The following is a 26,398-nucleotide window of genomic DNA, read 5'->3' on the forward strand; positions in this document are numbered from 1 at the left end:
TACTTCTACAATCAAGCTAGTGGAATAACGTAAAACATAAAAATATATATATTCAGATTTAAAATTTAAATTTTAAAACATTTACTTTATGGTCTTTTTTTTATATACATATGGAAACCATCCGCATTTGATTTCGCTGATTTAATTTTTGTTATTGTAGCTTAATTAATAAACCATCTTTTCACGATTGGGAGTACGTCGAGGCTGAGGGAGTAATATTCAAATAATAATATAAAAATAAGTCTTTATTATTCTCAGGCTAACTTATCGACAATTTCACAGGCCGAACGGCCGGGCTGAACGTGTAATTCCGTCCGGAGCAACTCCGGAGTTTATCATCGGGGGCGTCGTGCAGCGCGCATTATTTTTGTATATTATCGGCGGTCGTGGTCGGCGCGTCGCAGTCAGCAGCAGTCAGTGTCAGTGCGTGTTGGTGCGTACTCGTGCGTGCTATAAATGTGTCTTCGCCGACCCGCTCGTCCACCCGTTGACGTCGACGGGTTCCGCCGTTTAGAAAAAAAAAAATTCTCGGAGCAACGCGAGGTATCTACCCGTGTGAAAGCATCAAGCGAGAGGGGTGAGAGGAAAGGGGAAGCGGCGCATCCCTCGGGGCGAGAGTGAAAGAACGGTAAAAGGGTGAGAGGATCCGTGACGTGACGAGTCTCACGTCCGCTGCGTGATCAGCCGCGTGATATGAGAGCCGCACACACCGACGACGATATAACTGCCGGGGCGACGGCGACGGCGACGTGGACGACGGCGGCGTGGACGACGACGACGACGAGGGAGGGTGCGAGCGAGTGAATGATGTACTGCACGACGCTCGGGAGATGGTAAGGGAAACCCAATAGTTGGAGTTTACTCCACGAATTTTGGCGTTTACCTCTCACCGTGGTAAACGTCGGCAGCCCGTCCGGGAAACTGACATTATACTGACAGCTCTTTCTGACAGCTTTTGCAGAAGGGACGCGGTGAGGGCCCTGAGCACCGGCGAGGTGTCCACCGCGCTGCGGCCGTTTTACTTCACCGTTCATCCCGACCTGTTCGGCCAGTATCCCACGCAAAGAGTAACGATCGGCCCGAATCCAAATAAGCACACGTCCCTACTTTAGATTTTAGAACGAGTAATGAGTGTTGTGTGAAACGATCGGGATAGATCACGATATCATCGCAGTAGGCCGGTATTCATAGTCGGTTCTTATATTTGAGATCATCTTAAGTATGTTGTACAATCTTAAGATGTCATAAACCAATCACAGAGTATTAAGGCCATTGCACGTAACAAAGTTTTAGGCATAATCGTAAGGCCGTAAGAAAATAGACCAATATCACACTCGATTATTCTTCGAGCTCAAGGAGAATAATCGACTGTGATTGGTCTATTTTCTTACGACCTTACGATTATGACTAAAATTTTGTTACGTGCAATAGCCCTTAACAGTTTAAGTGTTGAGTGTTGTCTTATCAACACGCTACGTTGATTTGTTGGGTCTAAAAGTAAGAGCCAATCACGTTCGATTGCTACTGAGCGGTTTGTTCTGCTGAACGCGCCCATTAAGATGCTAAACAAAAACAATATGCAGATACGAGATTCTATTTGCTTCTCAGACAGCACGCATGTCCAAAATTGGGACGTAAGACGTCTTTTAGTCATCCCCATTACGTCCCCATTTTGTGTGTGGACGCGTGACGCTGTCTGAGTTCATTCACATTCATTCCATACAGTCTTTCTCTTTCTATCGGAGTCTGCGAACGTGCATTTATATATGTATATTTTTTAAATGTAAAATCTATAAGATAAGAGACGGCCAGAGACAATCGAGCTATCGTACACTTTCCCGAACATTTAGATTTAGAAAGCTTTTGTCCTGCACCCACACACCTTGGAGAGAGGAAGGGAGTAAAGATAACGTCTGCCAGAAATATAACTAAAAGGAAAAGAATGGCATGGCGTTTGCGCGCCCGATGTTTATTACATTTTTATTTGCTTTGCGTTCTCTTTTACCGCGAGTTACGTCGACCATCCATATCTCTTCAAGGGCACGAGACATGCAAGATGCACGCGTGGCCGTTGTCAAAGCGTCGCGCCGCACAAAGCGATCGGTACTCCGGTAAGCACCGTCATCGTGGCGTGATAGCGAGCGCGCGAGCGAATGCGGTGAACGGCATTATTTTTAGACGCGTGAAAACGCGCGCTGTCCCGTCCATGACGGAATAGTGCGGCGATCTTTGGACACGCGCACGTGCGTGTGCTGTGTGCAAGGACTGCAAGGTTGCTCGAATCGGAATAAATTTCCTGCCGCCACGCAGTCAGATGTTTGTGTCGTTTATCAAGCGATAATTGTTTGCGCGCGAGCAGGGCCGCATCGAGAGATCGCAAAACGTACATATACGTCACGAAAACGTAGTAACGTTCAGTATCTCATTGTCAGATCCACGATCCACCTGTTCGAGAAAGGATATAGAACAATTGGTGGAGAACTGCAATTAAAAGTAGCGGAGCGGAACATTTGTTTTTTCTCGCGAAGCCTATTTTCTTGAGTCTCGATGTGTTTATCATCGCGATGTTTGCTTATGGCAGATTGGATTGAGAACATTTTTATATTCATAAAATGCAGACTATATTGTACAACAGCTTTAATCTTTCTGTGTAAATTAAATTAAAATCGTATTTTATTCCGTATATCGACGCTATTTCGGAAATTGGGCAATTAAACGCGATAAACTCGGCCCTGCGCGCGTCTGATTAATTAATGTTGATTACGGCTTATAGCTCACATGTAAATATTTTTGAGTGTAACAATAGTGTGACAATTTAATTCTGACAAACCATTAACCGCGAGAATTTTTTTTTATCAAATGCGAGAAGTAAATCAGAACTCGGAGAGTTCTGTAAAAAACCGCGGATATTTTTAAAACTATATAAGAGTTATTATAATTCTTTTTTTAGGTAGCTTTTTATCTCTTTACACAAAATATTTTTAAAGTGCTTAGCTAACTTTTATTAACATATTCTATTAGGATTGACGAAAGAACATCATGTGAATGCAGATTCGTAAACAGTTTCTTCTCGAGTTGTAGGGTTTTCAAATAGCATGGATATCAATAGAAATATTTTTATACTATACACTCTGTTTCCCCAAGATAATTACTTAAGTCAATTGTTAATGAAAATTGTTTATCGAAGAAGATAAAAGGACTTGATCAAAGTCTATCCCTAGCAAAACCAGAATCTGAATGCTTGTAGTTGAAAATCAAATTAGTACGTCTTATCGTTATCCTTCGGTATTCGATTGTGATCAATCCGTTATCATATTCGAACAATGTCAGATAATATTTGGATGTTTGTACCGTATTTTCTCATGAATACGATTCATGGGAAACAGTTTGGCCAAATATTACAATAAATTTCGCGAACTCGTCACAGTACAATTGCTACATACCTTATTGCCGATTACCACTGTGATTCTCTTCAAAGTAGTCCTCTTAGAAAGCTATACACCGATGCCTTGTCCACCCTTCAAAGGAGTTTTAGAACTGTTGTTGTGAAATGGCCTCCAGAGCTACCGTTGTGTTACTCTTAATGTCATTAATGTCATCAAAGTGCGTTCCTTTCAATGTTTCCTTTATTTTTGGGAATAAAAAAGTCACACGGGGTCAAATCCGATATGACTTTTTTATATAGCAATTATACCGTGAGTTACAAGAGTTCACGAACTTTACTATCATACTACAGATATATTATTACTATTATTTTCTTATCTCCATCCTTAATTACATATGTTAATGCAAACAATATATTAAAAGTATTATTTGTATTTGTCCAAGTGATTGACTATAATTTATTATTTACAGACAGTGAATGAAAACTCTCTGAAGCAATTAAGTTCAATCTTAGAAACCCTGCAACAGAAGCAACCTATACGGCCGACGACTTTGCCCTTTTACCTACGATCGAAAGATGAGAAAGATGTAAAGGCTGGTAAATTTACGCTTGTTAAAATACAATTGAAAGAAAAGGATCTGAGACAAGCGATACTTTCCATTTTAAAAACATGCGATCTACCTACGACGTTTGTCGACAAAATCGAGGAGCAGAAGCCTCCTGTCACAAAGCACAAATCCAGATTTTGGCAACGCGCATATTCTGGAGAAAAGATGGACTTTTCGGAATTGGAAGACGATCCTATTTATGCTTCGATTATTATGAAACGCAAGATTAATGCAGAGCCAGATACGCTGAAGTAAATATAACATTGGGATATGCTTAAAATATTGCTATCAAAAGTATTACTATTATATTCAGTATATTCTTATATATGTTTTTGATTAGGGCATATCTGGACAAACACATCAATGAAGTACATGTTAAACTGGAGGCATGTAGACCAGTAAGAGAGGAGGTGGAGAAATTGGAGAAAGTACTGTGCAGCGAGTTGGGTCTGAAGGATATCATATGGGACTGTGGTTGGAATATCGCCCATTATCGTGGCTGTTTATTAGCCTTTCAAGCGTTAGCCGAGCATCATCCGGAATCGATGGAGGTATTGAGAAATCGCACTCTCGTGTTCGCAAACGACACTGGTATCAGTTTAGAAGGCAATGTTATGCTGAATTCTGGAGAAGTCAGGCACAATTGGCTCGACGTGAGTTGAAAATAGCTTATCTCTATCGATACCTCCACATATATTAAACTCCTTCGTCTTTTACAGCTAATAAAGAATGTAAGAAAGCATGATGCCGTGTTGTTGAAATTGCCGGCGTTTGAAAAAGCAGTGTCCCAAGTACTTCTCGACATTAAAGTTGGTCGACGGTGCGTAATACATCATATTATTTGAGTTATGGTAAGGCTCAGGGTGCTCTATATGTGCAGGAAATTCATGCCTAAGGTAATGGTCGGCCAGTATGAGCAACAGCTGCGACAACTCACGACTACGCTCTCTGATTATCGTGGCAAAAGAAAGTATCCGAGTTCTTGGCCGGCTAGTCTATCAACTTACGAAATTGTCATCGAAGCGTTAGTATAAATATTGCTGCTTGTGGATGATTTTAAACCTTGTGCAAGTAGATCAACGCGTTTTATGATATCTTAAAGCGAGGCAGGTCCTTTGATGTTATCACCGACCGGACAATTCATCGTGCCATCGTCGTGCCCAAGCTTTCTCTTGGTAAATTTTATTACGGAGAACTTAGAGGAGGCTATGAAAAGGCTATATCACTATAATAAGTAAGACATCTCAGATTTCTGATTGAACTTAGATCAATATAGAACTTTATTACTATTTGTGCCCTTATTATTTGTAGCATAAAGCATGTGGAGCGAGAACTTCATCGTAAGACCATCGCAGAATTAGGTTTAGCTGCTCTTAACAAAGACGACAGCATTACTCCGGATCTAATGATACAGTGCTGCGAACGACTACTTCTGCACAAAAAGGATCTGGCACCATCGCTCGAGGGCGTCATGCTCTGGGTTACTCATTATTACTCCGTCATGAGCGACGGCGTTCTTTGTGTGCCATGGGATTGGAGGTTCTAACTTTCGACAAAAAACGAAATATGTTAACGGTTATTGTTAAGCCACTAGCGTAAGCGCAACGCCAATAATCACGACAATGCAAATAAGTTTTACAAGTTCCGAGATTTGCAAGATGCAAACGATAGTAGCAGTTTAAAACCGGTAATTAACTGCATAAGCTAAACTATTATGATAGATTGCATTATAACAGTCATACTCTATTAAAATAGTTACCTTGTGTCACACAGATTTGAATAATATAAATTTGTCGGAACGAATTTATATTACTTGCGTTAACGTCGTCTCTAACTTCGTGACAGCCAAAGACAGATTTCTCTGGAAATGGCTGTTTCATGCGTGATCTTTTTTTAAAAAAATAAGATAAGACAATTGGACAGATAAATACAAACTGGGACTGTTGTAGACTCTTAACTAGTCTTGCATAAATCTTAGTTTAGCTAGGGGCTCGATGCTATGCGCTGTAGACAACTGTACACATATATATTTTTTTAATTCGATTCTATACCGACTCAATTGTCTAAATGTATAATCTACGATTGTGTCCAATCAAGGACAAGATTAAATCAGATTTCGCAATAATTGACGTTTATACACATCTAAAAATGTATATTTGATCTCCTTTATTCCAAGCTCGTCGGAGAATCAAAAATTTTTTCTCTACTCTAAAATATCCTTTCCTCGTTCTTGTTATACTCTACATATACTATACGTTTACGCGAGCGTTACTGTAGTAACTTACGATAATTCCTTCGCGTAAACGGGATTTTCCTTCGCGTAAACAGGATTTTGTAGTACTTACGATAATTTACTCTGCGTAAACGAGTGAATTATCGTAAGTTACTACAGAAGTAACGCTCGCGTAAACGTAGTAGTAGAGCAGTAGAGCACTCGAGTAAGAAATGTACAAATTATCCTTACGTAAGCGATAAGATGTCTATTAAAAAAAAACGAGCGACTTTGAACAAACTTGAATTAAATTAATTGGCGACTAATTCAATCGGTAAAATTGTACAATTCGTCGTCCATAATCTAATTTTTTCTTCTCACGTGTTGGAGCGACTTCGATCAAACTCCGATTAACTCGACCAGCGATTACATTTGCTCAGTAATACTTGTATCATTCTATTAACATGGCTAAAATTATTGATTCCTTGTTTGGTACATGGAAAGAATTATATAGGTAGAAACGTTGTTGCAAGCAAGATAAGTTAACTGGCAATTAACTGGTCAAATAATACCTAATAATTACCTTGTCAACAGGAAGAAAATTATCCCAGTGAACATAATGTCTCAAATCGGAAGATAAGAGGTCATTAAGACGTCTTAATGACGTCTTTAAGATGTCATATCTCTCGATTTGAGACATATACGTGTTATCTGGAATCACTCTTTTGTCGTTTCAAATTCTAGAAAAAAAGATTAGAGATTACCACTTATACAGGATGATTCAGAAATACTTGTACAAACTTTGGGAGTGATATCTTCATACATAAACAAGAAAAAAATGTCATATACACATATGTCCAGAAATGCCTGGTTTATGGAGTTATAATCGAAAGATTTACATTTCAGGCCTGCACATTTGCCTGACCTAAATCCATTAGATTTTCGTCTGTGGAGACACTTAAAAGTCCTAGTTTATGCTGGAATTACAAATAAAGAGATGGTTTACCAACGCAGGCAATAACGCATCATAGATGCCTGCGAAACCATCAGCAACCGTCATGGGATCTTTGAAAAGATGCGACAGTCCGTGATCCGACGTGTTCATATACGTGCATTGAAGCAGGTGGAAGACATTTTGAGCATTTGTTGTGAATTATAAGTAGATTAAACAATCGAACTGAAGATTACATTACCCAGATAACACGCATGCATGTCTCAAATCGACGTCTCTAAAACGTCATATGTCCTGATTTGAGACATGCGTGTTGTCTGGGTAATCATGTGTTTATTAGGCGATTTTTGGTGATCGTTTGGTATGGTTTAATTGGTACATATACCAAAGTTGCTATCGGTAGTTGCTATGGGTGCTGGTGCAATTTGGTACATTTCTTACTTTGGTACGTTGCAATTATGGCTGCATTCCGAAATTCACTGTCAGCAACTTTCAGTACTGAAAATCTATAGTATACGTATATACGTAATGTATAAGATATAGATTTGCAGTACTGACAGAGTGAATATCGGAATGCAGCCTATATCAGAGTCACGCCAAAAATCGTCTATTGTAGATGTATTCTGTCAGTTTTTGTCGAATCGTCGAATGTAATCTTGGGCTGCGTTCGTTTTGGGTGTTTTCGTGCTGAAAGCATCACTCCATCTTTTTTCAACATGTAATGAGCAATAAAGATGGACTGGACGCTTTCGATTTATAACTCATATGTAAGGCATTTCCGGACATATGTATACATGACATTTTTTTCTTGTTTATGTGTGGAGAATTCAGTTTCAAAAATTTATGTACATACAAGTATTTCTGCATCATCCTGTATAGCTAGAAATTTTACTTTAAATTTATGCCGTGATTGAATTAAAATCGAAGTTTGATCAAAGTCTCTGATGATAAAAAAAATTGGTAATTTAAATAAAATGTTAGTAAAATATAGGCGTTACTTGATACATTAATCGTAGTTCGATCGTCTTTAGTGCGCCGAGGGGGATGTTTCGCGAAGCGTTCATGCGAATATATCTGTCCGGAGTTCAGACTCGCGCCGAATTCTCGTCATTCGTCATTTCTCGACTTCTCGTATGTGTCTAGTGATGCGAGATAACCAATTAGGCGAGGCAGGGACTTTCGGGCGGGACGTGGGACGTGTCGTGTGTCGCGTCGCGCGAGCGCCGAGCGGCGCGGCGGCCGGCGCGGCGGCGCCATCGGCGCGGCCGTTCCCGCGCAAATGAGCGCCAAAATATCCGACGTGCATGCGCACGAGCATCACGGTTGCGCGGGCCGGCGGGCCGCGCCGCTTCATTCGGCTTTCAGCGCTCGGTGTCTACGTGTCGGCGTGCGGTCCCGTGCATTATTCTGATCATTCTATCTATCTCGCGCTCCCTCCCCGTTCCTCCCTCGTGCAGTCGTGCAAGGAAATAGGAAACGCGCTCGACTTGACTTAACGGCGAGACATGTCTGGACGCGGCAAAGGCGGTAAGTAAAGACGAAAAGCGACAAAAAGGGAAGCCGGAAAAGGGAGGAGAGTCTCGCGCCGCGTCGCGCCACGCCGGGCGACGGCGACGACATTCCTCGACGTGTGTCCCTTTTCCAGGTAAAACCAAGGGAAAGGCGAAGACCCGCAGCAGCAGGGCCGGGCTGCAGTTCCCCGTGGGGAGGATCCACCGTCTCCTCAGGAAAGGCAACTATGCGGAACGCGTCGGCGCCGGTGCGCCGGTCTATCTCGCCGCCGTCATGGAATATCTGGCGGCCGAAGTGCTCGAGCTGGCTGGAAATGCCGCCAGGGACAACAAAAAGACTAGGCAAGCCCTTCCTCATTCTCGCGCTCTCTCTTTCTCTGTCGCGCGCGCGCGCTTTCTCTCGCTCCGTTTCTCTCTCATCGCGACTTCCTGTTTCTATCTCGTGTCTGCGTCTCGCTCGATTTTCTTCGCACCCTCGGGCCTCGGCTCCAGGCCGAGAATCTATATTCCAGAGGGAGTGTAGATCACCGCCGTTAACTGACTCATTTTAAGAAAATCACTTCTCGAGTCGTTTTCGGCGTTATTCATCTTGAATCGGTATGTGCTCGCAAGCGCGACCGTTATATCACGCTCGTTTGTTTTCGAAGGAATCTGTATTGCCTTTCGTAAATTCTATATATTTATTTATTAGTCTGCCCTTGCGTTTGAATTTTTGTAAATTGTGTGGTCGACTTTGGCATATTTTGTGTTTAACCTTCACCAACGTGGATTGCCTAGCTTATTCGAAACAAATAAAACAAATAAAAAGGCTCGTTCTTTCCTTATTATTATATAGGAATATGGAACAATTTGTAGATTATATCAATAGCTAGCATGAATATCATCTTGACTTGCGATACCTTGTAACGTTGTTGCTTTTTTTTGTATTTAATGTTTATTTAATATGTATTTGAAATTGTGTATAAATGCCTATTTTTTCTACAGGATAATCCCACGCCACTTGCAATTGGCCATTCGTAATGACGAGGAGCTGAACAAATTGTTGTCTGGAGTGACCATTGCTCAAGGTGGAGTCCTGCCTAACATCCAAGCAGTCCTGCTGCCGAAGAAGACCGGCACCGGCGGCTCCGGAAAGGGCGACAAAGCGTCGCAGGAATATTAGATTATCACACGTTTATAATTTTAACCGTAACTCTAGAGAGATGCCTTTGTTTCGTGAAACCGGTGTAAAAGGAACGAATGTCCTTATAAACCCGTATGATAGGACTGAATTTATACTGGAGATAAAAAATATGGAGGTCGATAACAAACGTTACATTGTCATATTGGTTTCCTTGTTAGTCCATCGTTTTCACGAATTCAAATCTGCGAACATTGTTTTTCCTTTCTTTTTTTTTAATCACGACCACTCGCAAGAATTTTCATTGTATTTTTATGGAGATATTTGAGCTAGATTCACGCTCTCTGACGCGTCTGTCCTTGATACTGTTGAAAGTATAATTGCTGCTTGACGAAATGTGTTTGATAATTGTGTTTTGGTTAAAGATGTTACAGTGCTGAACGGAATCTTAAATTCCCGTTTCAAAGACCATACTATTAATTGTGACTGTTTTGTTCCTGCATGTGATGTATTTATGATACAATTATATTATTTAAAAACTATTGTTACAATTATATTTTTTCTGCATATATTTTTCTTTTTTTTATCTTTAGCTTCTCGTTTATTTTGATTCTCCAGTATTTTATTAACAATGAAGATTCGAAGATGTATTGCGAAAGCGCTTAAATGTTTTTGTTGAATGTAAACGATATTTAATGCAAAAATAAAATAGCATTGCGTCCTTACTTGAAGTTCAGTTCGCAGGTGTGTAATCCCAGTTTTAGATATAAATAAAACTTCATTGTAGAAAGATCTCTTCGAGCTTTCGACATTTCATGTTCCATTTACTGTGAGATATATTTTTTGTACATTTGTGATACAGCAACAGTCATAAATGAGTGAACCGAACGTTTCATTACGATTTTATTGTCTGCCATTATATTCGCGAAAAGTTATTGATATTATTAGTTATCAATATTACAATTTCGTATCGTTTGTTACTTGCGAAATGTTACTGAACAATCCTGCCTAAGTGTGTACGAAGAAAATGTTCGGAATGAACAGTAAATCGGAGTTTTTCCGTATTTCTGGGAAAACACGATAGAAATCTAGGAAAGGACAAAGGACTAAACAATTCCGATCGAGATTCAAAAAAGTCTCACAATGTTTGCCCGGATCGCGAATTCGAAATCGGTGCTCTTGAATCTACTGTCGCCATCTCGCAAACGACTCCGCTCCGGGCCTGCGTTGAGGTCTCATAGCGTTTAAGTAGCGCGTCGATTCGACGTGACATTTAACTTTTGGACGGCGGTGCTCCGCGGTGAACGGCTTTTTCGAGGTGGTACATTCGCCGAACGTGGCAGCGAGCAACGCGAAATGTCGTCGGGCGTGATAGACATCCTCGTGGACATGGGTTTCAGCATGTCCAAGGCGTAAGTTCGTAGATAAACGTCGCGCCGTCGGGGCCTAACCTACGTTGACGTTTCGACGTCGTTTTTGTTGCAGCGAGAAGGCCCTGGAGATCACCGGCAACAAAGGCGTGGAGCCGGCGATGGAATGGTACGCGAACGTTGCTGCTACGACTCCCGTCCGCGTTGTGACGCTATCGATTTTTCATTTTAGGCTGCTGGCCCACTCGGACGAGGCCGAGTCCACGCCAGAACCCGTCGTAGGCGAGAGTGCCCCGGCGTTGGCTGCCGATGCACCGATACAGGACAACGTCGCTGGTGCTAGCAGCCAATCGGTATCTACGACTGAAACGGCCAAGTCTATGAAGTGCGACGTGTACGTTGAATTGCAAGGATAAGACTCCTAAACGGTGGAATATGAACGCTTGCTTAAGCATCGACATTGACACGTTACGCTCTTCTATGGAATATCGCTGAATTTTGCCAGAGTACATACATGTCTTTTTCCAAAACTCTCTTTGCAGATGCGGAAAGCTATTCAAATCTAACTTGGAAGTTGAGTACCATGCCACAAAGTCCGGACACGATAGATTTTCGGAAAGCACGGAAGAGAAGAAGCCACTCAGTGAGGAAGAGAAGCGGGAGCAGCTGAAGATGCTGGAGGAGAAGTTGAGGCAGAAGAGGAAGGAGAGAGAGGAGCAAGAAAAGAAAAATGCATTTGAAAGGGAAAAGAATAGGATACGATCGGGAAAGGAGATGTCTGAAGCCAGAAAGAAGTAAGGGACAAAATAATGAAATTGATAACAGATTGTATGCAAATTCTATATTTTATATATTTATATATATATATATATATATATATATATATATATATATATATATATGTAACAGATTGGAAGAGTTAGAGATGCAGAAGCTCCTGGAGCAAAGAAAACGGGAAAAGGCGGAGGAGAAGGAAGCTAGGCAAAGAGTTCGAGCACAAATCGAAGCCGACAAAGCAGCAAGGCGAGCTAAAGCAGCTGCTGAAAGCAGTGCTCAATCAGTTATTAATACTACTTCGACCCCATTACCCGCAATATCTTCATCTGCGTCTGCGCATCATAGGAAGGATTACACTGAAACCAGGCTTCAGGTATTAATATAAATATAATGAATGAAATGTAAAAATATGTAGACCATGTATTCTTCAAACAGTTGCAATTTAGCTTAGGCTTACCAACGGGCAAACCTTGACACAAAGCTTCGGAAGTAAGGAACAATTGTCTGCAGTAAGACTGTTTATTGAAATGAATAGGACAGATGGTAATGGTCCCTTCCAGTTAATGACCACATTTCCCAAAAAAGTCTTTACAGATGAAGATTACGATACGCCATTGGACGTGTTAGGTATGCTGTATATTGATAATTTATTCTTATATATATATATATATATATATATATATATATATATGCGATAATTATTATTTATCGGTGCAACGAATTCTATTAAGGGGTTACATACCTTTAGCAGGCCTAAAAGTAGGTAGAAATTAACGTATTTTTATTGTGAGTAAAATTATGTTTTATTAAAAAATGAAAATACATGTTTTGTAGAGTGGTCTTTAAAGAATATCTCCCGAAAATTTCAATTAAAAAACATCAAAAATTGAGTCCTGGCAACTATTTTTCCGAATGGTGTTTGTAAAAATGGCGTTTGCGGTACTAGAGATACCTCCGTTCCCTTTCATGTGAAACAAAAAACAAAAATTTTCCGTTAAACTAGATGAATAAAACTAGTTTTTGTCATAGCCGATTTTGAAAATGTTTATTTTTTGAAAAATGGCAATTTGTAGCAAAAAATGTGATTCTAATAATCGGTTTTCTTTTATTTATAAAAAAACTAAGGAATAAGAGCCTTCGCACAAGGCTATCATATGGTAACGTAACGTAACGTAACGTAGGTCTACGCATAAGAAACGTATAACATTGTAACCGTACGTTTCTCCTGCGTTGACCCACGTTACGTTGCGCTACGTTATCATACGAGAGTGCTGAGGCTCTTAATCGAAAAAATCTTTATATAAATCACTAATTTCTGAGATATTTCTGGTACTGATATTTAAGGCTCCTGGATACTCGCCGCGGCCGTGTTGGAATTGTAACATCAGAAGCGAGAAATGACACGTTGAAAATTCTTATATGGTATTCCAAAATACCATACAAAATACCAAACTTTTTGGAATGGATTCCGAATTTAGTTATTTCCTAGATTTCTATTGTGTTTTCTAGGGAAAACGGAATAATTCCGATCGGCATCTATTCCGAAAAGTTCCATAATACGTGCCTTGAAGCCATTCCTGTAGGAATCCTAAATGAAAAATTGACTGTGAAAATCGCCTCAAAAGACCCACGGTGTCCGCGCAGTGTTAATAAAACATAATTTTACCCACAATAAAAATTTGTTAATTTTGACCTAGTTTTAAGGGATGTAACCCCCCTTAATTAATTATGCAATTTTATCAACCGTAATGTGATAACATCAAGTTGTAACTGTATCAGTAATTGTATCGGTTGTAATTACGATGTGCGTATTTATCATATATATAAGCATTTTTCCTGGAAACTGCACAAAGTATATTCTTGTTTTATTTACAGGCCTAGTACCCTCAGCAGTCGTGATCGTTCAAAAGAAGGTGGAATGATGTAGCCAGTAATGCCCTAATTTGTAAGCAAAAAATACTAATGTATATTATCATACAGATTAATTATAAGATAATGATAATCTAATATAATGATATTCTTTATTATAAATTATAGATTTACACTCATTGTGTGTGATATACGAATCTTTTCGATTTCTGAAACTGATTTCTTTGTAGTCTGCTTTTTCTTAACACAAAAATTATAAATTTATCGCAATTGAAAAAATAACGTTACGATTAAAAATTTAAATAATGAAACATTTGAGACTTGTATTAATATTTATAATTTTCAACGATACTACCTTTTGTTTCTACTGTTTCTTGTTTTCACGTTTCTTTGAATCTTGCAAACATTATTTAATCTAGAAATTATGATAACATCTCGATCTGAACTATATTTCCGATGTTATTTTTTTAATACTACACAGAGAGAATTTTCTCTTAGAATTTACCTTGAAAATCATGGTAGTTATGGGACAACATGTATTACGAAGAATTTTATGCGAGCTATTCTGATTAATATCTACCATAATAAAAAATATTAATATCTATTACATTAAAATATAAAATGTGTTTGATTAATTTTACTAAATTATATCGAGGAAATTTTAATAATTTTTATCACATTGTTTGTAAAATATCTGTTGTATATTTCAAAAATTTCTTGGTTGCCAAGTTGTCTCAAGTTTGTAGTGAATTTAACGATAAAATATAACGAAAAATTCTCTCCGTGTATTGATTAAAAACTCGAATCATACTATTTAACTTCTATAAAGATTTAGTGTTGATTTTTTTATATCATAAAATTTGAAATGGATCTGTATATTGTATATGTGATATAATTCTATTAAATTTTATCTCGCTGGCACACACAGGCACACACACACACACACACACATGCATACATAAATAATGATTTTAATATTACCGTTATGTCTGCGTCACATAATAATGTGGTACATGACTAGGATAGATTATCTCTTTGGATCTACAGTTCGTAGGGAAATGATATATACCATCGCAGTTTACCAATTGTAATGTTTTGTCAAAACAAAGCCTCATCTCGATCACATATGACTCATGCGTTTTCTGGAAAAAAAGTATACATTTGAAGTAAAAACTATTATGTTTATTTTTTTATATCTACATCTTTTTTTTATATCCGACAAAAGATAAAAAAACGATTTAAACGACGTTTATCTTGAAATAATTTTTGGACTTACGTCGTCAGTCACACACATTATTTGTCCTCTTGTATTCAATATCTTTTGAATTCCTTTCAACATATCTTGTACCATATATTTGTTACCCGGCAAGATATTTGCTTTCGCAAGTACGTCCATCATATTGTACTTGTCAAATAATTTTAATCCCGCTTCGAAATAATTAAATTCGTTATTTAAAGCTTTTACCGTGACTGCACAAGTGCCGTGTTTATCCCATTCGTGTTTCCAGAACGAATAAGGTTTAGACCCTTTATGGATATCGAGCCAATTTTCTTTTAATTCACTTTCTATAGGCGCTATCGCGCTTGGATTAAATTCTAACGACTTGTTACAAAACTGTGGGCCTAATGTGTTATATTTCGTGGGCCAAATTCCATGGATGGTCCACTCGTCGTGCCTGGGTAACGAGCAACTGCGTGTGTCGGATTTATTTTTCCATACGAAACAAGCTGTCAACGGCCATTGCTGAGTAAATATCAGGACGTCAAATTCATTGGACGTTTGTTTTCTGTACCCTCTTGTATCAAAGTATTTCCTATTAAAGATAAATAAAAGTCGTACATTATAAATTACAATTTATACAAATACAATTATTCGTAGAATGTTATTTAAAATTTAAATTATTAGAATTATATTTAAAAATTGAAAATTATCTATATTGATTTAGATCTTGCATAGCAGGAAAGTCCAATGGGTCAATTAGAACGCTTACGTGATCTCTTGATTGAGCCAAAGAATAGCTTGTCTCGCGTGTGACTTAATTAAAATAATTGAAAGTTATACATATGTGCGCTATATCAATAGAATATCGGTAGATATCGATAGATATCGGTAGAATTCTTTGAAAAATGCGTTAGTAACACTTGTTGACACTTGCGTGCGTACGTTTGCAGGTGCTAACACCAATGTACTTTATCTTCAATTAACGTGTTGACCCAATGAGCCACATGATATTTACACAATATTTCAAACAATTTATTTTGACGCCTTCATCATAGATGTACATCGTTTTACTCACCCATGCGTGATGCACGGTAGATAAAGCAAGACAATACACGACGCTATGCTGTACTTGCGCATTCTGTTGGGAAGTGAGAAATCGTTCTATGCGAAGAGAGAGAGAGTGGAGACTGACCCGAGGGAGCAACGGAATTAAAGGCACTTAAACGCTCCCACCTTTTTCACTACCACCACCATCTTTACCGTTCTTTACATTGTCTGTTCGGACAGCAGTATTTTCTACCTGATCTTGTCGCTGGTTCTTCGAGCGGCCGCATTATGAAAGCGCACCTGTATTTACCACTGCCACGTGAATGTTTCTAATAAAGTGCATATTCTTAACCACAAGCGTTAAACTAAACATATTTGTGTTTATTTATGTAATATTATACAAAATATAATTTATAAAAAATAATTTAAGCTTGGTACAATAAATTTTAGAAGAATAACTTTTGTGATTGTGATGTATCTTTTTATAATCTTTTTATGAATTGCGTTAAATATTTAAGTAATAATAATCATTTCTTATTATTTAAACAATTAAGATATAATTGCTTCTAATTTGAGAAGTAATTACCGCTAATTCAAAGAGTGCATTTATAATTGAGAATATTATTACATTCTATTTAAAATCTTGTTAAAATTATAGTGTATATAATAATAAAAGAGTGTACGAAAGCTTGCTGGAATTAAATTAAACGGCCGTAGATTACACGTCAGATCTTCTAACATCGTTTATTTATATTTATCGCCAGATGTTTTTCTTATTGTTCTACGACGTATGACGTATGTGACGTGTGTCCAATGATGAATAATAGTCATATTATCATTGTGCCAAGCTAGATGCTTAGACAAATTCTTGTAAACGTGTAATCGAATATGCGCAATAGCAATATTGATAGCAACGGTATTAGATGGCATTGCTATCTCTTATAATAATCGTTTACAGTGAAAGAATAATTTTTTTATATTTTACACCGGTATTCTAACGTAAACTCTACGTGTCTTATGCAAAATCGAATTCGACGTTGTAATAGTTATATAATTTTGTGTAAAAAAAAACTTTATCTTAAACTTACCTTGAGGCGATTCTTATGAAATATTCTAGCTTTGATGGTATGATGACAAAAATAAGAGCACATAATTTATTTTCTTTTTATTTAGCAAAAATTGTATAATTGATTGTCTATTTTATTTTTACAAATTATACTATTATATTATTTTCTGCCTTTTATAACTTTAGCTATAATTTTTCATTTTAGTTATAATTAATATCACGTTCGACATATCGTTGTATCGACAATTTTGTACCTTCGCTTCGTCGCAAATACATTTCAAGAGCACATTTCTAGAATGCGTTTTATTTACTTAGAGAGCACGCGTATAATGTCGACACATCATGATACGAGCGAAAATGAAACATATGTGTAACTAAGCATCACATGTTGAAATGACTTTTGATTAATTTTCCTATTAAGTGGAGCATCTGGAAAGTTTTGTTTGGTTGCACCCTTTGCCTCAGCAAATAATATAAGATTCCCTTAGAAATAAATAAGATGACGAAAAGGGCGGATAAATCCAACCAGAAATTCGGAACTGTCTTCATACCTGGAACACAGACAAATTTACTTAAACACTTTGGATATTTACAGATTAGCATCGAAGTAACGCGTGATGTGCGTAATGCCTCCTAACGGGTACCAGAGCGACTAAACCGATCAGTAGGTTCTTACCTATGATTCGCATGAGTTCTGTAGGCGAGCTGAAATGACAATAAACTTCTTCCACTGGACAAGGTAGTCTCTGTCTATTGAAACCGTATACGGCTGCTGTAAGAGCCTCCAATGCGTACCGGATATAACTCATATACATTAGAATCGTTCGGTAGATCGGTCGAGGAACGATTGACTCACCAAAATCTTGCACCGCGATTAGCATCAAGGGACAACTTAACGCGGGTCCAGTGAATACACTATTCTGTAAAAGGACAATGGATCTTAGAAGAGTTTCTCCTTTCCTTTTGCAATTTTGAACGTACCTTGACATTAAACACGCTGGCAATGTTGTGTCCTATGCTCTCCGCGATGAAGGCACACACGAAGCAAGTGCCGAAAAACATGGAACTTCTCTGCAACTCCAGGGGTTGCCCCGTGATAAGATAAACCATTGAGAGATATAAAACTGCGAAAAATATCTGGGAAAAGACCAAGAATAATTTTTAAAACGTTTGGATAGATAAACAGATTAGGATCAAGATTTGAAGTAAAAATGAGATGTAATTCTCTTTGCTAAGGGGAGTTTAAATTCTTCCTATAAAAATTACAATTGACAAAACCAGGAGCTATAGTTCACGTGGGACAATTTTTCTCCATCAGGAAGTTAAAATTTTTTATTCGGACGCCATCGAAGATATATAAAATATCCATACCATATAAAAAACAAATTATATAATTTACAGAAGACCAACCTGTGAAGGTATACTGACTACTGTTAAAGCCCAATAATATGCGCTAAAATTGTACCATCTGTTGAAGTGTTCCCGTTTCATCATCTGGATTTCTGAAGGAACTGCAATGAGAAAATAACGAGATAAAATACAATTTTGAGCTGATGTCTTGAAAAGTAATGTCTTTAATCATTTCTGTGTCTTTACGAATCGTGCCTTTAAGAAGAGATTTAATTTTTGAATATAATTATGGCAATTATACGACAAACAAATATCATAAAATAGTGTTATGCTTTTCGATTGTACGACGAACGTGCTTCCTTATGACGAGATTTCCGCATCAAAGAAATATCCGTGAACATAAAATTGATAGGTAAAATTTCCGATCAGCCAGAAAATTGATTTTTATTTTTTTTTATGCACCGTTTCTAATTTTCTACGCGCAGAGAATTTTTCCTTACACTGCAGCAGCACCGGTAGCATAGGTAAGTACAGAAAAACTATGATGCACGCAAAGCAAAAGCCGTAATTGAAGAGGGCCTTGGAGCCGTCGTTGCCCATATTAAAAAATAATCCGCCGATCACTAGCCCCAAAAAGATGTGGAGCGATATCTTCAGGTATATATAATTCTGTGAACACAAAGAAACCTGCTCTTTATGCGCGACTTCAGAAGAGATTTCCTGACCAAATATCTAATATTCTAATAACTTTGTTAGCGCTCTTATCGGATATACTATATGTTTATGTCTACTTTATATATATATATTCTTTTCATTTACAAAATAGCTTCAAGATCACACAGTATCGTTTCTTACGTTAGTGGATTCTCTCATAATACAAATCACTTGATACTTAGCATACTAATCTTAGTAAACAAAATGATAGCAATTAATATGCTAATATAGTTTGCTATATAGCAGATTTGAATAAAATGTTGCGATGCAAATTGGCATCACATTGCGTTCACATTAAGCTCATGTTCTACTATTAGTCAATATAATTTGATAATAGATTGCCAATAGAAACCAAACAGAATCTATCATTTAAATGGATATAAAGTAGCCGCATTTAAATAGATATATCATTGCGAAATGACAGAAATTCTTTTTATAATATTTCTGCTGACATTCTACCGACAAAATTTATAGCAGACACTTTGCAAAATTTATTTTCGACAGATTTTACTACCTGTAGCGGGATTCTGTCAGGTATTATATGTGATAAAGGAGCTGTGCAACGATACTGAAACTGTCGTTAAGGAGTTAAAGAATAATCCCGCTTCATGGAAAGATATGTAAAATACACCGATCTTACTCTGTTTCGATAAAGCTGTAGCATCATTCTCCTCACTAGCGTGCCGAATTGATAGATCCACGAGATTTTCGGGATCTTTTGGTCGAGGTCAAACTCGCTCTTCGATCGAGGAATCGGAAGTAGCGGTTGCTTCGTCTTGACACATGTAATCATCCGGTCGATCCAATTGAAACCATATTCACCCGACGCGATCTCTATTACTGAAATTAATATTCGACGTTAATGTAATTATGTTAACATAATTGTTTTTATCCAAATCAAACTATGTATTTTTAATTAATTAATTCCTAATTCTTAAAAATTAAATTATAGATTATTAATTTTTTATTCTTATAATCTTCTTTGCATTATTTATGAAAAGAGATTTCGGAGCTCGATGGAATTAAATCGTTTTTGATCGAAATCGAACTACATATAAATCCATAATTAATTAATTTCTAATTTTTTTAAATTAAATTATTAATTATTAATTTTTATAATCCTTCTTTTTGCATTATTTATGAAAAGAGGTCTCGGAGTTTTAGATAATGCTTTTTTCGCCTACATTTTACTCAATGATGCAAATAAAACTATAATACCCGTATCATGAATTGTAAATCTTAGAAGTAATTTAAAGCATAGCCAATGGCTACAGTTTCATCCTTCAGATGTCCATCATTATCTCACACGTGTTGCTTCGCGAAGCGAGAAACGCGATTGCGAGAAAGGCGACAGGGTTCTCGAGTTATGCGTGGTTTTATGCGAGATTATATATATGGAGAAAATATTTCGTTATATTTTACCGTTAAATTCACGACAAACTTGGGACAATTGGCAACCAATCAAATATTATCGGTAACGATAGAAAATTTTTAAATATACAAAAGAAATTTTACAAACAACGTAATAAAAATTACCAAGCAGATTGGTAATTTTTGAAAAATTATTGAAATTTTACTACATATTTTAGTAAAATTAATCAAACATATTTTATATTTTATTGTAATAAATATTAATATTTTTTATTAGGGTAGATATTAATCAGAATAGTTCGCATAAAATTCTTCGTAATACATATAGATATTATCCCATAACTATATATCATAATTTTCAGGGTAAACTCTAAGAGAAAATTCTTTCTGTGTAGTGTATAACTAACTCACTAAAGTCCGCTGGATTGTAATGTGTCGGGCATTCTAGGCCTACATTTCGCAAGAAAGGCACTAGGTTGCTCGCGGTGTCCCTGTAAACGCATTGTCCGTCGGTCATGACGTAAACGTGGTCGAATTTCTGAAACGTGCTCGCGCTGGGCGTGTGCACCGAACACACGACAGTCCGCCCGAAACGCGCCAGCCTCTGGAGAACATCAACGCACTGGGCAGAAGCGATCTCGTCCAGTCCACTGAAAGAAAGAAAAAGATATCTCTTTTTGACACTTCTGTGATGACTGATGACAATACGCTTCGAGAGCGGATGAGTCTGATGGCGGAGTCTCTCCACGCGAGACTTCTTTGTCGTCGTTAAAAGTGCATAATTAGTATCTGCGATCAACATAGTCCGGGTGAGATGTGAAAATATTTACCGCGAGCAAATGTTTGCTGTCTCGAACGTTTATTGTCAAATAATTTTCTTTTATGCGCGTGTGTGCTTATATTTATATGCGTCTGGTTATTCCGTCATCTAGCATGCATGCCGTAACTACAAGAAGGAGAATCGATGATCCTATCTGCAATCGATTTCTAAAATTCATTTTAATGATTTTGTGATTTTTAACATAGCTTTTCGACGGATTTCTATTGACGTACGAGACGCTTTTTTAAATCTTGTTAGAGAGACGTGATGGATGAATAATAAAACATTTATGTATAATATTCTTCAGTTTTTGCTTCATGGCAAATAGGCGGTCTCTTGAGATCAGTTTTTACTTCTTCTTCGAATGCATTTATAGTTCAACGAAGCAGAGTTAAGACGACAGAATGATCTTAGCATAATCGAAATTTAATTCCTGATTAGCAATTAGTAATTGGATAGCAATAAAAATGGATATAATTCAGCGAATAATAATACGATTTTAGATAATAGATTTAGAATAAATTATCGATTCTCTCCTGCATTTTAGATTTTTGCAGTTGCAGATATTCGCGTTGTCGAGGTACCGAGGCATCACTGTGACATTACACATTTCGCAATTGTTCAGTGATTTTTGTTATATATATGTAACCATTGTTTAAGTTTAAAACAATAGTAAATTTACCCAATTGTTAAAACAATAGCTCCAAAATTTCTCTTATTTATTACACTCGCGTGATGATAGAAAAGAGAGATAAATCCTTGATAAAACAGCAACAAATAATATTTAGATAAAATTTAGGAAGTAGGAGTATGATTCACTTGTTTCTCTATACCTATCTCATCAGTTTTTATCGTTATTTACACACACACACACACACACACACACACACACACACACACACACACACACACACACACACACACACACACACACATATTTTTTTATATTATTTATTATGATATTAGAAATATATATATATATATTTTTTTGTATTGTTTATTATGATATTAGATATTTATATATATATATATATATATATATATATATATATATATATATATATATATATAAATGTGTAACTTGTGCAATATGCAACTTACATGTATTTTTTGAAAAGCAAGTATTAATGTCAATTCATCAACAATTCATCTTATTATTCTGTACCTAAAAGTGGTAAGGTACAGTTACAAAAAATGAATAGTTTACGAGATACTTTATATTTTATGTCAAAATGTGCCAGATGAAATATCTCGTAAAAACCATCAATTTTTTGGTATATATATATATATATATATATATAAATGTGCCTTTTAATACTTTTATATAAATATGTAAAGTAATTAGAAGAATCATGTTATGAAAAAAATTATATAATTCCATTTTTAAAAATGACAATGACCTTTATGTGACCTTAAAAAATGTATTCTTTTGAAAATTGGTTTTATCTTGTTTGGTCTTATTTTCTTTTAGTCTAAAATGTTTTTCCATATCTTCCATATTTTTCGAGATATTTGCTTGGACATTTATGGACGGACACCTTGTATACATATGTATATACATATATATATGTAATGAAGTAATCAAATCCCGATTAGTTAGTTCCGAATTTTAGAATAAGTGCCTGCGGAATTCGAAATGTACTTGTAAGTTGTAAGCAGTTTCTATCGTAAAAAATAGGATCTTTTATAAGTAGTATTCGAATATAGTATCATAATTATAATGTAAAATTGTAAGGGGAGAGTGGTATGAAAGACCGGTATTCATAGTCGGATCTTACATTTAAGACCGTCTTAAATACGATCATAAAATAATATCCGACCATGAATACTGACCAAAGAACCATGTTTTAAAAGAACCATCGCATATTTGACTATATTCACTAACAATAAGTAACTGAATGTAGCAAAAAATTTTAATTTGATAGCAACACGAAACTACGTTATCTATAGATATTTGACAGTCAACGTCAAAACGGCATTGCCGTTTATTACGACAAAAGGTAAGTTTTTGAGTTAAACTTCCATGTCTTTTATATTTATTTGCGATTAGCTTTTAGGAGAAAAGTATTTTTTTAGTCGAATGCTATGTACACTAACCTAATCTAACTAAAAACGTATAGTTACCTACAACTCTCTTTTGTTTGATTTAGTTTATTAGATATTTTGTGGTTAGATTTTTGACACATAATGTTATGAAAGAGCCGGTGTTGAGAGAACGACAATATAACTGCTGTGTCCGTTCAAAAGATTAGTCTGTAAGATAAATGAAGACTGCTGTCAGTGCAAATTGACTGGTTGAGTTCGTAACTCATATATGGCAATATGGAAAATTTTCATTTTTTTGTAATAAGTGTTTTTGATTAGAAATGTTATATTTTCTAATATCTTTCAGATATTTATTATTAGTTTCTTTTTAAAGGAGAATTATTAGTTTTTTTCTAAGAAGATAATTTTTGTTAAAGGATAACATGTTTTGATTTTATTTGTGTTATTAGCTTTAAGAGCGTTAAGTTTAAACTATAAGTAATTTACAGTACTCAGCTCTCTCAAAACAAGTGATGCCTTTTTCAAAGCCATGTTGTGTTGAAACTGTTGAAAGAGCCAAATTCTCTATTTAAAAAAAAAGTGACAAAAATCTGTTAATGACTAAATATTATTTTTTTATTAAATTTATCTTATAGATAAATAAATACACTCAAGTTAGAAAGCGGTTTTATTTCATTAACACCAGGTTAAATACTTTTTTCCATATTTTGAAAAATACTAGCTCTTTCATGCTCACTTTTCCCTGAAAATAAAGAGATATTTGTGTGTACACAGACACACATTACGCTTCACACATTAAATTTCTAGTAAAGTACTCATAAAAGGTCCGAACATATTTGATCCAAGTTCGAGGTCTATTTGGAAGTAACACTCTTGTTTTTCGAGGTACTCATGAAGGGTTGGAATCCATTTCGTCCAGGTTTGAGTATACTTGAAGCTAGTATTGCTTTTATTTTTTGAAGTAATCATACACGAAGATAATTTTTTCTTAGAATTTACCCTGAAATCATGGTATTTGTGGTACAACATGTTACGACGAAAAATTTTATGCAAGCTATTCTGATTAATATCTACCATAATAAAAAATGTTAATATCTGTTACATTAAAATATAAAATATGTTTGATTAATTTTACTAAAATATATGTAGGAAATTTGCAGATTACCAATCTGCTTGGTAATTTTTATCACGTTGTTTGTAAAATGTCTTTTGTATATTTCAAAAATTCCTTGGTTGCCAAATTGTCCCAAGTTTATAGTGAATTTAACGGTAAAATATAACAGAAAATTATCTCCGTGTAGAGAGTTTGAAATTGCGCCAACAGATACGAACTCTATTTGTCGGATATTTAATCTCATCAATAATATATTCGCATAATATATCGACAGCTATTATGATACGAAGTGACATATATGATCCTCTTATGAATGGTAAGTTATTGAGGTATATATGTAACTAGGAAATTAAGATAATCAGTTCTAATTGCGATTAATACTTACGTGGTCGGTTCGTCGAGGAAAATGACAGGCGGATTATTTACGAGCTCGAGTGCGATTGACAGCCTCTTTCTTTCACCACCGGAGAGCCTGTCTGTGATTGTATTTCGCGTTCCGGTTAATCTGAGAGTACTTAAGATTTCCTCTATCTGAAACCAATTGTTGATATTATGCGAAATGTATCTTCGTGATTTATTTTGCGTGCAATTTGCGCGGTAAAAAAAAAGCGCTTTTGATCACTCGATGTTACACATAAAAACATACTGAACTGCCGGACGTTACGCAATTTTACTCGTAAAGGCGTAAAAAAAGAACATTTATAAAGTAATCAAATACTACTCCCGAATTTGACTTGTGAAAAATTTTTTAGCTTCTTTTTCTGTTTTGATTGCGATTCTATCGAAATTTTGTTTACGAGTTGTAAAATACGTTATTTTACGAGTTGTGGGATACGTTTAACGATGTGGCTGACAATAGTATATTGGTTCTCCAATGAGATTAGCATTTCAGGTTAAAGTTCTTCGAACGAATTATTGAAATTAAACTACATTATTATCAGCACAGAATTACGCAGTAGTATTGCAAGAAAAAACTTAATCGCAGAAGAGAGAGGGAGAGATGATTATACACGAGTTGCATAAAAAATAGCTGATATGTTATTTAATTTTAAGAAATATCTATCCACACGTCGTTTATCTTGTAAAGTGCAGTTTTGCTGTGTATTACTCTCTCGTGTTGTCTTCGAATTTTAAATCATTTTATTGCTGTAGAAAAAAAATTGTATGATTTTATGGCATGCCGAAAATTTGTCGTCGCTTGCCACTTTTAGTTTTACAATAGTCTGACGCATTGCGTTATTAAATTGCGTTTTTTCTCAATCCGTTCGTCTTCCAGTATATAGCTGTGATATAAAAGGCCGAGATCTCTACTTACAGCGGCGCATTTCTGAGATTTCGATTTCCTTTTGCCGAGCTTTAAGTCGGCGGCGAAGGACATAGCCTCATAAACTGTGAGATTTGGTTGTATGAGATCGTTTTGCATGATGTAACACGACATCTTCTTGAATTCATGCATATCCCGCAGTTGTCCATTTATACTTATCGAGCCACCTATGTCCGTGCATCTGTAACCGGAGCAGCTTTATTTCACTTTATTTGCATATATATTGAAAGAGAAAAGGAAAAACGTCGCACGTTTTTTGTGAAGCGCCGGAAAACTTTTTGCCGCTTGTCACTTCCTTTGTATTAGGATACAGTTTGTAGTAACGCATTGCATTAATTTTAATATCATTGATTATTCAGTCGATGTGTCACAGGTCGATTTCGAGGTCAACAATCATTGAAGTTTAGTAAAAAAGTTTTTTTGCAGACTGTAGTGTTTATCCGATGAAACCTCGCATGAATGCTGACATAGACAACTAATCCCGGTTAATATAATCTCCGGCAAATGAATCCGAGAAGAA

General features: G+C 36.4%; 5 protein-coding genes across 15 annotated transcripts in view; 3 read left to right on the plus strand and 2 right to left on the minus strand.

The window, feature by feature from the left end:
- Positions 1-382: 382 nt before the first annotated feature.
- Positions 383-6,118, plus strand: LOC139820700 (T-cell activation inhibitor, mitochondrial). 3 transcript variants are annotated; one of them, XM_071791150.1, is made up of 8 exons: positions 383-833; positions 953-1,067; positions 3,856-4,244; positions 4,334-4,646; positions 4,713-4,813; positions 4,856-5,017; positions 5,096-5,227; positions 5,305-6,118. In XM_071791150.1, exons 1-8 carry the CDS (start codon positions 805-807, stop codon positions 5,537-5,539), a joined length of 1,476 nt encoding a protein of 491 aa, XP_071647251.1. In that variant the 5' UTR covers positions 383-804; the 3' UTR covers positions 5,540-6,118. The 3 variants fall into 3 exon arrangements, with proteins under 3 accessions (XP_071647251.1, XP_071647253.1, XP_071647252.1); XM_071791151.1 differs by having other exon boundaries at positions 384-833; positions 4,874-5,017; XM_071791152.1 differs by lacking the exon at positions 953-1,067.
- Positions 6,119-8,181: 2,063 nt separating this feature from the next.
- LOC139820707 (histone H2A) lies at positions 8,182-10,519 on the plus strand. The gene is made up of 3 exons (XM_071791164.1): positions 8,182-8,684; positions 8,803-9,010; positions 9,653-10,519. The coding sequence occupies exons 1-3, from the start codon at positions 8,663-8,665 to the stop codon at positions 9,828-9,830; spliced, it is 408 nt and encodes a 135-aa protein (XP_071647265.1). The 5' UTR covers positions 8,182-8,662; the 3' UTR covers positions 9,831-10,519.
- Positions 10,520-10,993: 474 nt separating this feature from the next.
- On the plus strand, positions 10,994-16,430 carry LOC139820703 (UBX domain-containing protein 1). 2 transcript variants are annotated; one of them, XM_071791156.1, is made up of 8 exons: positions 10,994-11,200; positions 11,274-11,327; positions 11,391-11,552; positions 11,701-11,952; positions 12,068-12,308; positions 12,382-12,562; positions 13,811-13,880; positions 16,122-16,430. In XM_071791156.1, exons 1-7 carry the CDS (start codon positions 11,145-11,147, stop codon positions 13,855-13,857), a joined length of 993 nt encoding a protein of 330 aa, XP_071647257.1. In that variant the 5' UTR covers positions 10,994-11,144; the 3' UTR covers positions 13,858-13,880; positions 16,122-16,430. The 2 variants fall into 2 exon arrangements, with proteins under 2 accessions (XP_071647257.1, XP_071647256.1); XM_071791155.1 differs by lacking the exon at positions 16,122-16,430 and adding an exon at positions 13,973-14,023.
- On the minus strand, positions 12,581-16,238 carry LOC139820704 (ribonuclease Oy-like). 2 transcript variants are annotated; one of them, XM_071791158.1, is made up of 4 exons: positions 16,102-16,238; positions 15,081-15,618; positions 14,786-14,946; positions 12,581-13,873 (listed from the first exon to the last, which is right to left on the minus strand). In XM_071791158.1, the coding sequence occupies exons 1-3, from the start codon at positions 16,161-16,163 to the stop codon at positions 14,788-14,790; spliced, it is 759 nt and encodes a 252-aa protein (XP_071647259.1). In that variant the 5' UTR covers positions 16,164-16,238; the 3' UTR covers positions 12,581-13,873; positions 14,786-14,787. The 2 variants fall into 2 exon arrangements, with proteins under 2 accessions (XP_071647259.1, XP_071647258.1); XM_071791157.1 differs by having other exon boundaries at positions 12,581-14,946.
- Positions 16,431-17,223: 793 nt separating the features above from the next.
- Positions 17,224-26,398, minus strand: part of LOC139820699 (ATP-binding cassette sub-family G member 1) — a 31,641-nt gene continuing 22,466 nt past the window's right edge. For 2 of the 7 annotated variants that reach the window (XM_071791142.1, XM_071791148.1), the window contains 9 exons: positions 25,870-26,074; positions 24,940-25,085; positions 20,986-21,224; positions 19,844-20,043; positions 18,990-19,176; positions 18,550-18,650; positions 18,121-18,276; positions 17,816-18,059; positions 17,224-17,690 (listed from right to left, as the gene is read on the minus strand). In XM_071791142.1, coding sequence (XP_071647243.1) covers positions 17,521-17,690; positions 17,816-18,059; positions 18,121-18,276; positions 18,550-18,650; positions 18,990-19,176; positions 19,844-20,043; positions 20,986-21,224; positions 24,940-25,085; positions 25,870-26,074 — 1,648 coding nt within the window. In that variant the 3' untranslated portion in view covers positions 17,224-17,520. Of the gene's footprint in view, positions 17,691-17,815; positions 18,060-18,120; positions 18,277-18,549; positions 18,651-18,989; positions 19,177-19,843; positions 20,044-20,985; positions 21,225-24,939; positions 25,086-25,865; positions 26,075-26,398 lie in introns of all 7 variants that reach the window. The other 5 variants (XM_071791145.1, XM_071791149.1, XM_071791144.1 and 2 more) reach the window with 4 other exon arrangements.

This window comes from Temnothorax longispinosus, chromosome 10 (assembly GCF_030848805.1).
Source record: "Temnothorax longispinosus isolate EJ_2023e chromosome 10, Tlon_JGU_v1, whole genome shotgun sequence".
Lineage (NCBI taxonomy): Eukaryota > Metazoa > Arthropoda > Insecta > Hymenoptera > Formicidae > Temnothorax > Temnothorax longispinosus.